This window comes from Sinocyclocheilus anshuiensis, unplaced genomic scaffold, assembly GCF_001515605.1.
Source record: "Sinocyclocheilus anshuiensis isolate Anshui unplaced genomic scaffold, SAMN03320099.WGS_v1.1 scaffold160, whole genome shotgun sequence".
NCBI classification, from domain to species: domain Eukaryota; kingdom Metazoa; phylum Chordata; class Actinopteri; order Cypriniformes; family Cyprinidae; genus Sinocyclocheilus; species Sinocyclocheilus anshuiensis.
The window spans coordinates 301,535-313,037 of record NW_015554119.1 but is presented as its reverse complement, the minus strand read 5'-3'; the positions used below and the strand labels follow the sequence as shown (position 1 = coordinate 313,037).

At 37.9% G+C, this 11,503-nt stretch overlaps 1 protein-coding gene and 1 pseudogene across 7 annotated transcripts in view; both read right to left on the bottom strand.

The window, feature by feature from the left end:
- LOC107669935 (interferon-induced very large GTPase 1-like) overlaps positions 1-1,895 on the bottom strand; it is a 9,275-nt pseudogene extending 7,380 nt beyond the window's left edge.
- The window catches only part of LOC107669979 (ubiquitin-associated protein 2-like), a 40,757-nt gene continuing 30,475 nt past the window's right edge, over positions 1,222-11,503 (bottom strand). For 4 of the 7 annotated variants that reach the window (XM_016462411.1, XM_016462413.1, XM_016462415.1 and 1 more), the window contains 6 exons: positions 8,851-8,956; positions 7,521-7,673; positions 5,549-5,616; positions 5,276-5,470; positions 4,561-4,688; positions 1,222-2,292 (listed from right to left, as the gene is read on the bottom strand). In XM_016462411.1, the coding sequence (XP_016317897.1) occupies positions 4,593-4,688; positions 5,276-5,470; positions 5,549-5,616; positions 7,521-7,673; positions 8,851-8,956 (618 nt within the window). In that variant the 3' untranslated portion in view covers positions 1,222-2,292; positions 4,561-4,592. The remainder of the gene's footprint in view (positions 2,293-4,560; positions 4,689-5,275; positions 5,471-5,548; positions 5,617-7,520; positions 7,674-8,850; positions 8,957-11,503) is intronic. The other 3 variants (XM_016462416.1, XM_016462418.1, XM_016462414.1) reach the window with 2 other exon arrangements.

Genomic DNA, 11,503 nt, shown 5'->3' with positions numbered 1-11,503 from the left:
CCTTGTGTTCTGGGTTTGTGTGTGTGAGGCAGATTGTTTTGTATCAGCGGCAATGTGAAGCCATTTTTTGTTGCTTTCACAGAATATACATTTACAGAATTATAGTGATTTGTTTTTTTGTTTTGAGTTTTAAGAAATTAATGTTTTTAAGAAGCATCCTGTGAAACATTGTGTTCCATTTCTTTTGTCTGTATGTTATGTTTGTCTAAATGTGCAGAAGTGGCAGGTTACACATATGAACATATATACACATACACACACATATGAATATATATATATATATATATATACACACACATATGAATATATATATATATATATACACACACATATGAATATATATATATATACACACACATATGAATATATATATATATACACACACATATGAATATATATATATATATACACACATGAATATATATATATATATATACACACACATATGAATATATATATATACACACACATATGAATATATATATGAATCCCCAATTGACATTTTTAATGCTCACTTCTGCAAACATCAGTTTTGTGTGTAATAATTTGACACCTTAAGATGCTTGTTGAAAAAGGCTCTTTTTTTTTTTTAAATAATGAATTGACAAGTAACCCATAAACTTGGCATTTTAAAATGATCTGTCAACTGGCCATCTCATGTTGGGTTTAAAAGAATTTGGATACTTTTGTTTACGGTTTGCAATGCAACATTTAAAAGGCCTAAAACTTTAAAACTCGAAGACAAAGAAGCAGACTTAGAAGCAGTTAAAAGGCACACAAACACTTTTCTTTAAAAAAGACATTCACATCCAAAAATGATGAAAATGTCTTTTTCTTGTTTATTTACTTAATATTTATATATTTTTTTACAAAATAAAAAACATTATGAAACAAAAAAATGCTAACAAGTCTGTGTGTAAGGACTCAAGAGAGGAGGAAAAAAAGCCATCAAACAAACAGACTACAGTACTTGTGTTTTTATATGTACAAGACAAGTTTATCCATTTAAATCTTTTTAAAACGCACAGTACAAAAAGAAAGTCACTGACAAAAAAGAAAAAAAAAAAAATACAATTCTGTCCATCAGCACTTTCCTAATAATCATATTACTAAAAGAATATATTTGGGGACAGAAGGTGGCGTGTTTGAGGGGGAGAATGACTGCAGGTATGACAGGAGGACAAAGGCTGTGGAAAAACACACAGGGTGGCCCAAGAAAACGGTAACCTCAATCAAATCGCAAATGAAAAACTTCCCGCTTATGGCAAAACAGATCAAAAGTCATGCCTTAACGTAATCCAGTCTCCCTGCTACAGCAAGGGTGGTTAATGAGGACAACAACAACAACAAAAAAAGGATTGCAGAAAATAAGTCTAAAGTTTAAGGTGACCAGTGCACTTCTCACACCTGGAGGAGTACAATAAGGCTCCAATAAAGCAATTAAAAGGAATACACATTGAAGCCTATAAGTCTTTAAGTACAGCATTCATACACTGGCCACCCTGACGATGCAATTCATTCACACACACACACACACACGCACACGCGCACACACACGCGCACACACACACACACAAAATAAACCCAAACGCACACACATGCACATACACGGTACAGATCCGAAGCCTGTGAACGCAGCTATACATTTATTTTTTTTCATATACGTTTATATTTGGTAAAAAATAAACCTCACAACTGCTCTAGCCGATTTAGAGTGATATCTTTTCCCAAAATAAAATTTGGTACTCACTGCAGGGGGAGAAACAGAGGAGGTGCATGTACATTTGGATTGCAGGTGCTGATCAAGCAAGAAGCAGAAAGGAGGGAAATAAACAAGAGGAAGAAAAAAAAAGAAAAAATGCCCTCTCTCCCTCTAACATACCTCTCTTTTTCATTTTATCCAATAGTAAAAAGAAAAAGAAGAGGAGAAAAACTAAACATTTGTCCTTTTAGAAAACAGATCTATGTTACATATTACAGAAAAAAAGGGGGTTTGGGGCTTTTATGTATTTTGAACACAATACAAACTCCAAATACTCAATACTCCAATCATGAAGGCCTAAGTAACTATCCATATATTGACGAGATCACGCTCCCCATTAAGACTTCCGCCCCCCGTGCCCCTTCTTCAAGCGGCGCCTTACAGTGCTGTATCTCTCTAAGGACAGTGCCACCAGTGGAATGGGGCTGGTACTGCAGGGTGACCGTGCAAAGAGCGGCGAGTGAGTGCCGTGGAGGACAGAGAAAAGGGGGAGATTTCTGAGGAGAAAGGTATGGTTCCACTAATCCAGCCTTTGGAACACCAGATGGGGCAGGACAGGGTATTAATTGCCTCCCCAGTTGTAGCTGTTGTATCCTGACTTGTTGATCTGTGACTTCTGTTGAATGGAGGCATTCTGACTGCGTTGCCCAGAGCCACTCTGAGAGAATGGAAATGTATATAAAGTATTTCATATTAAAAATTGTACTTTTATATTGAGTTCTGGAAGGGGGAAAAAAAAATCTTAAAAATTAAGTCATTTTTTAAACTATTCTATATGAAACAAAATGACAAGCGTTGGTTTGGGAGGGGGAAAATATAATTATAATAATTTATAATTATATAAAATAATAATAGTAATTCTAGCAATGATAATAATAAACAATGAATAAAACAATATCAAATAAAAACTTAAAGCATTCTAAATCAAGCTTTAATTTGGAAGAGTAATACATTCGTTTAAAAACAAAAGTCTTCTAATTCATAAACATTAATTTGGCTTTGATCAAGCTTTGGCTAAACAAAATTAGCTTTGGAAGGGGAAAAAATAACCCAATCAACACTTTTAACAATCACTTTGGCAAGACATCCTTTTTATGTACAACAATAAATTGACATTTCAAGATGCATGCTGAAAATACTTTTTTTTTTTTTTTAAAGATCTTTGCCAACTAGCCATCTCATGTTGGGTTCAAAAGATTTTGGCCCCTTTTGTTTGTTTGCAAAGCAACATTTAAAAGGCCTAAAACTAAAAGACAAAGAAGCACACTTCAGTTAAAAGGCACACAATCATAGTTTTCTTAAAAAAGACATTCACATCAAAATTATGAAAATGTCTTTTTCTTGTTTATTTACTTAATATTTATATATTTTTTTACAAAATAAAAAACATTATGAAACAAAAAAATGCTAACAAGTCTGTGTGTAAGGACTCAAGAGAGGAGGAAAAAAAGCCATCAAACAAACAGACTACAGTACTTGTGTTTTTATATGTACAAGACAAGTTTATCCATTTAAATCTTTTTAAAACGCACAGTACAAAAAGAAAGTCACTGACAAAAAAGAAAAAAAAAAAAATACAATTCTGTCCATCAGCACTTTCCTAATAATCATATTACTAAAAGAATATATTTGGGGACAGAAGGTGGCGTGTTTGAGGGGGAGAATGACTGCAGGTATGACAGGAGGACAAAGGCTGTGGAAAAACACACAGGGTGGCCCAAGAAAACGGTAACCTCAATCAAATCGCAAATGAAAAACTTCCCGCTTATGGCAAAACAGATCAAAAGTCATGCCTTAACGTAATCCAGTCTCCCTGCTACAGCAAGGGTGGTTAATGAGGACAACAACAACAACAAAAAAAGGATTGCAGAAAATAAGTCTAAAGTTTAAGGTGACCAGTGCACTTCTCACACCTGGAGGAGTACAATAAGGCTCCAATAAAGCAATTAAAAGGAATACACATTGAAGCCTATAAGTCTTTAAGTACAGCATTCATACACTGGCCACCCTGACGATGCAATTCATTCACACACACACACACACACGCACACGCGCACACACACGCGCACACACACACACACAAAATAAACCCAAACGCACACACATGCACATACACGGTACAGATCCGAAGCCTGTGAACGCAGCTATACATTTATTTTTTTTCATATACGTTTATATTTGGTAAAAAATAAACCTCACAACTGCTCTAGCCGATTTAGAGTGATATCTTTTCCCAAAATAAAATTTGGTACTCACTGCAGGGGGAGAAACAGAGGAGGTGCATGTACATTTGGATTGCAGGTGCTGATCAAGCAAAGGAGGGAAAGGAGGGAAATAAACAAGAGGAAGAAAAAAAAAGAAAAAATGCCCTCTCTCCCTCTAACATTTTCATTTTATTCATTTTATCCAATAGTAAAAAGAAAAAGAAGAGGAGAAAAACTAAACATTTGTCCTTTTAGAAAACAGATCTATGTTACATATTACAGAAAAAAAGGGGGTTTGGGGCTTTTATGTATTTTGAACACAATACAAACTCCAAATACTCAATACTCCAATCATGAAGGCCTAAGTAACTATCCATATATTGACGAGATCACGCTCCCCATTAAGACTTCCGCCCCCCGTGCCCCTTCTTCAAGCGGCGCCTTACAGTGCTGTATCTCTCTAAGGACAGTGCCACCAGTGGAATGGGGCTGGTACTGGGTGCAAAGAGTGCAAAGAGCGGCGAGTGAGTGCCGTGGAGGACAGAGAAAAGGGGGAGATTTCTGAGGAGGTTCCACTAATTCCACTAATCCAGCCTTTGGAACACCAGATGGGGCAGGACAGGGTATTAATTGCCTCCCCAGTTGTAGCTGTTGTATCCTGACTTGTTGATCTGTGACTTCTGTTGAATGGAGGCATTCTGACTGCGTTGCCCAGAGCCACTCTGAGAGAATGGAAATGTATATAAAGTATTTCATATTAAAAATTGTACTTTTATATTGAGTTCTGGAAGGGGGAAAAAAAAATCTTAAAAATTAAGTCATTTTTTAAACTATTCTATATGAAACAAAATGACAAGCGTTGGTTTGGAAGGGGGAAAATATAATTATAATAATTTATAATTATATAAAATAATAATAGTAATTCTAGCAATGATAATAATAAACAATGAATAAAACAATATCAAATAAAAACTTAAAGCATTCTAAATCAAGCTTTAATTTGGAAGAGTAATACATTCGTTTAAAAACAAAAGTCTTCTAATTCATAAACATTAATTTGGCTTTGATCAAGCTTTGGCTAAACAAAATTAGCTTTGGAAGGGGAAAACATCCAACAACAATAATACTACAATTATTATTATTATTATTATTATTATAAAAAGCTTCTTCTGTTTTACAACATTTTTAATAATATTTATTTATTTAAGTTGAAGTTGTAAAATGAAAGAACAAGCTTTTTATTTCCTGAACCTGACGGGTCTATATGCAGGTCACCAATACAAAACCAAATGTGATGGTGCAAGCTTACCTGTCCGTCCTGCTGCAGGTGGTGGTGGAGCATCTGAGAGTGGGGCTGCTGATGGGGGGTCAAGATGTGCATGTAAGGGGCTGGAGCGTAACCCGCCGCAGCCGTAGGGTTGATAGGGCCACCACTCCCAAGTGCTGAGGGCAAACTGAAGGAAGCACTGGGGGTTCCGGTGTGGAAACCCTGCTTCTCAAAAGACTGTGGTGATCAGATTGAGACACTTTTGGTGACCAAGTTAATTAAAGAAAAACTTATCAATTTGATGAGCATGCTCACCTGCGTCTTTGTGTAAACAGACCCTGAAATGTCAGGGACTCCAGTGTTGCTTGATGTCACAGAGACACCTAAAGCAGAAAAGTAAAACAAAAAGAAAAAAAGATGATTGCTGAAAGCAGTAAAACATCACTTAGCTTGAGACAGACGGACCCGCATAGGATTAGAAGTATGACACTGATAAATCCAGTAAATGAAATGAGGAATGCATATTTAAAGACAGAAGCGTAGAAATGTGTTCCTCTAATAGGCTTTCTGGGAAGATTGTTGCATGTAAAAATTGCTCATCTGTGGCTCCACATTTTGCCATAGAATGGTGAACAAGAGTAGGGTAATTTCAAGGCTAATCAGAGGCAAAAACTAAAAATTAAAAGAAAATCCACACACAGACAACACTTGTGCAATTTGCATGAGGCACAAAATGGTACACAAGCAATAATGATAAAAACAACACTTAAAACTAATAACTGAACTAACCCCCAAAAGAGTTAAGTGCTCTTAAGTGGCTGAAGAAACAGCAAAATGACTGAAGAAAATCACTGAAGAGTCATTGAGGATGGGGTAAATTCCCTTGAGCATATATTAATGATGATGATAATAATACTTTGATACATTAGAAAGCAATGCTCTCTGCAATAACCACAAGACACTATTTAAAAGCAGATACCAAATATGGGCTTTATAGAGGAATTAAGTGTATATTAAAACTTTGTTTTAGTCACAATAATGGTTTCAAATGAATCTAACTTGGAACTTGGTTTAAGCAAATCATATTTTTGACCAATATATGCAATTTAAAATAAGAAAAAGGAGCACATACACAAAAAAACCCCCAATTTGAACGCAGAATGCCATAAGTAGTGTATAACACAAAACACAAATGTAGTCCAGATCATCAAGCTGCCGAAATGTTCACAAGATGAAAAACCTATTAAAGGGGTCATATGATGCTGCTAAAAAGAACATTATTTTGTGTATTTGGTGTAATGAAATGTGTTTATGCGGTTTAAAGTAAAAAAAAAAAAACATTATTTTCCACATACTGTACATTATTGTTTCTCCTCTATGCCCCGCCTTTTTGAAACGCGTCGATTTTTACAAAGCTCATCGGTCTGAAAAAGCGAGGTGTGCTGTGATTGGCCAGCTATCCAGTGCGTTGTGATTGGCCGAATACCTCAAGCGTGAGAAGGAAATGTTACGCCACAAGCGACGAGACAAAAACATTAAAACCCGCGGAAGCCCCGGCTTAGCGTGAGCTGAGGCCAGGCTAGAGTGAGCCGAGGCCGGGCGAGAGAGAGCAGAGTTGGCGGGGTCGAGAACGGCGCAGCCGGCGGACCCGACGAAGGAGCAGCAAGCACATGTGACGACCCCGGGCTTATGCACCAAGAGCTTGTAACACTCCAAAGAGAAAGGAAAAATTGAAATCGCATCATATGACCCCTTTAACAAAATATGATGCATAAAGCATTTTCTTTGAGAAGACAAGATAAAAACTAAGAGACCACCACTGCTCTCATTCGAACTAACAGTAAACACTAGTCTAATTTCAGGGAAACAAAAAATTGCTGACCAGAACTCAAATACCTTAAAATACTGGAGGGGGAAAAAAAAGCCATTCAAAATTATTCCACTAATCGAAGCACTTTTTGGGCAGTTGGCTGCATTAATGGATTGCATCCATTAAGAATCCCTTTTTGAACGTTTTAAAGACTGTCACCATATTGGTGTTCAGTCACAGGAGTAACAACCCTGATGTTCTACCCAAGGAAAGAGAGACTTTCATGTCCTCCACCCTTCCTAGTGAAACACCGTTTCCTGATCTCCTTCCATCTGAGACCAGGCGGTATGTGATGGCTTCATCAAGCTTGACCAGTAGTAAGTTAGGAGCAAATGAGGGGAGAGAGAGAGAGAGCTTAAGAAAGAAAAGGGAGGAGGAAAAAGGAAAATGGGGGTTTTAGCGTGAGGCTGCACTCACCCACTCCGGGCCCGGTGACAGAGCTGACGGGCTTGTTTTGGGCAGAAGCAGCGGCGGCGGCGGCAGCAGCGGCGGCTGCGGCAACTGCGGTGCCGTAGCCACCCTTACAGAAATCCCCACTCCCTGCCGAAGCCTGGCCCAAATCCTCATAGCCTGCAAACGGTCAGACACACACAGCCACAGCCCCACAGCATTAGACACACACCAGGCAGGGCCGGGGGGCGGGGAGGAGGAGGAGGAGTGAAGGGGCAGGGCATAGGGATGGGGGCAAAGACACTGCAAGCTGGGGGAGGGGCCTATCAGAAAAGAATACTGGTGATTTAAGAAAATTGACGAGAACAAGACAAGAAGGTGAAAGACATTTATAAACAAAAGCGATGGAAATAAAAAGACTGCAAAAACAACATTAGGACTGGAGAAGATGAAGCTGGAAAATATCAATGAAAGAATGGAAGTTATGGAAAAGATGGTATGAAAAGTTAATATGGAAGAATTTGCAGAAGAAAATGAAGAAAAATAAGGACAACAAAGAATTTACATGAAGATGGAATGAGAGCGTAAGAGCAAAGGGATGGAAGGGTAAAACAAAAGTGGTGGAAAATTAAAAGCAAGCAGCGTGTGGAAAGCATACGTGAACCCACCATCCTTAACCAAGCGACCTCCCTCCCACCTCATTCTCCTTAAATCACTGGTTCCACAGAGACCCACCCATCGGCAGCACTCTGAAGTGCTTACTTAAGCCTATCTGTGCACAAACCTCAGATAGTTTAAATGTTACAGATGGGATTCACTATATAACAGTAGATGATTGTCCAAATGTCCATCATACGTTTATAAAATGTGCAAAGTTGGCCATATTCCTGAGGCTGCAGGTTGATATCCAGGACACTCCAAGTCAATAGTACAATCCTCAATTGTTAAAACTACCCCACAAGCAGAATCAATGTTTAAAACATAGCGACACAAAACAAAACTCCATGCAGTACAGTTGTGATTGTGAACGTCATCTGGTTTTGAAAACCAAACATCTTCCAAAATGCAGCACTATGGGTAATACCATGATTGATTGTCTCATGCTTCAACTTCACAGACAAGAAAAAGAAGAGATTTGGCCAACACAGGGTTTAGAGGTGACTGAGCTAGTTTAGTTATACATGGCTTAAAAACTCAGCCAAGAGGAACAAGATGGTTACAAGACCTAGAAGTTACTAGAGTGTTTTTCTAATACTTCAGCAAACGGGTAGACAAATTCTAGGCAGATTGAGTTGTAAAAAGCATCCGAAAAGTTTCTGCATTTTAAATGTTGCATGGACGTAAGAAAATGCATTACCAGTGCTGTATCCATGTGATCCATAACCACTAGCTTGCTGAAAGGGCGTGGCTGATGCATTGACACCGACATTCACACCATGCTGTTTGGAGGAGGTAGGAGCCACCTGGAAGAACATTCAGAAACGGTCTTTTAAATTCACAACGAAACCGATGTAGCAAAATATATTCTGCTGTATTGTGACATACATCCAAGTGCAGTGGATTATCAAAGCAAAAAAGTAGAATGGGGATCAGTCGTTGACTGGATTTCGAAAAGCTTAGGCTCAGACATGGACGACATTCACACAGTCAGTTTTAGGGATTGACAGCAACATTTAATTACAGGTGTAAGTCTCAAAATGTCCCGTTCAAACAGCATCTTAGAGTAGCGTCTCGAATACTGTCTGTATGAACGTGCAATGGGAGTCAAGCCTGTATTTCTTACCAGTAACCATATCTCAGGTAATGATTATGTGCTTTATACAAATGTTGAAAGTATCTAATGCGAGTTTGAATATTATTTTGCGTTATCTTTATAGCCATAGTGAAAGCAACAATAGATATTTTACCTCAGATCTTGAAAATAAATTAAAGCAAACTTGTACGTTAAAACTGTGAACTCTGCAAACCAACACGTGTATTCCATAAAGATATCAGTCACTCACTCACTCAAAACTGTTCAGTCCATTCACATTTCAATCATCTATTTTCCGTGTCGACTTTTCTTTTCTACATACTCGCAATGTTTTTGCCGTCACATCGTATCTACACTAGATGCGACAAAGCATTGCAAATCATTTGAACGTTGTGTCAGTACATTATAAATAGAACGAGTCAGCAGTTTACTGTCGGGGATTTGTCGTGTTGCGCCGCATCCAAGACAGCATCACTGATTATAACGAGTTCTATTGTATTTTATTGCGTCACTCCGCGCCGCTCGCGTCCGTTGTAGACACGATGTAAGTTAATGTAGCTTTCTGATGCTGTGTTTGAATTTTCATGCCACATTATTTGAAATTGGCGCGGGCCAAACTTTTTTCTCTCACGGGCCGGATATGGCCCGCAGGCCGCCTATTGAGGAACCCTGCTGTAGAGTCTATTAATGTTTTGACCTGTCTAATCTTCATTAACCGGCAGTAGCTTTTATATTTGGGTGGGAAGTGGAGCATTTGAGTCGCACGTAAAACAGAACTGATGGGAGCAGCTCGAGGACTCAAACACAGGACTGACAACTGTATTCTGCTACTGTGTGAACGTGGCCATGGTTTAAGAACATCTACACACTGCACAAATCTATACACTGAACATGTAATACGCATATGCGTGACGTTACCATTTTCACAAATTTTTGTTTTTGTCATATTTTCAAAAACTCTGAAAACGGTTTACAAAAGTTTAGTTTTCAGGTCGCCAAAAAGGCATTGTCATGTAAAATGAACAGCCAAAATGCATACAGATTTTCAGATGAAAACTTACGTAACCCTCAAACACATTCACACTGCAATTACAGCTGTGTACTTTGAAAATAGAGGCTGAGGAGTTTTAAAGCAGGTTTTGGGTTAACCCTCTGGGGTCCGAGGGTGTTTTGGGGCCTGGAAAAGTTTTGACATGCCCTGACATTTGTGCATTTTTCAGTTGCTTACAAACATTTGAATGTCTAAGTTAAATAACACCGTAATCAGCATAAACTGGGCTACAATACTGTGTGAGCAGCATGTATGTACGTGATTGTGTTTTTGAGAAAACGTTTATGCATGCTTAGTGAAAAACTACAATTTTAAAGTCACTGAAATATGGCCATAAAACACATACAGAACATTTGATCACAAGACTTTTGAGAACTGGATCTTGAAGTCTAGAGTTTTTGCTTCAAAATTATGTGAAAATCATCTTACTCACTCATTCACAGAAAACAATATATTGATTTAAATTTTCTAAGACACTTTTTGTGTAGAAAAGGTATATGCGAGGAGGCGTGAATGATCATGCATAATGCTGTGATTCACACCTGAGAAGACAAAGGCCTGCATAATGAGCTGTCAGGTGTGTGACTGAGAGGGAATTGCTACAAGAAAGAATGTGAGGAAAAAAGAAATTTATATATTTTTTGTTTGTAGTTTATTTAGAATACATATAACTATCACATAAAATAACTCATGGGAGTGTGTGCTTCACATGGTCTTAGCTGTGGTCCAGGTTCTTGTGCAGGCAGGAATCTCCATTTCCATGACCAAGTGGGCTGCTTTGCTTTGGCTCTCTTTGCAACAGGTTCTTTTACACTGTTATTCTCACATCTGAAATAAAAAAGCAAGCATGCTGTTTACACAAACTACATTATTAACATTATTATGATGTTCACTGATACTAGTACTAATTTATCGAAACAAAGAACACAATTACCACATAGCAAACATAGTTTACCATACAGCAAATAAATAAAATGAAAGTAACATCTGTAAAATAGTGAATGCACACTTACTCTAAGAATCTGAATGGAGTTGAAAACTGAACGACCGCCCGCTTCCTGTGAGAGATGCAGGTGAAGGCAAGAGTGGTGTATTCAGTCCTAAAAGAATTTTATAAACAATTGTAAGCATTTTTCCCACAGTACCTTAGTATAGTATGCATAATTCATGAGAAAACAGAATGCCAATAACAAAGAAACTACATTT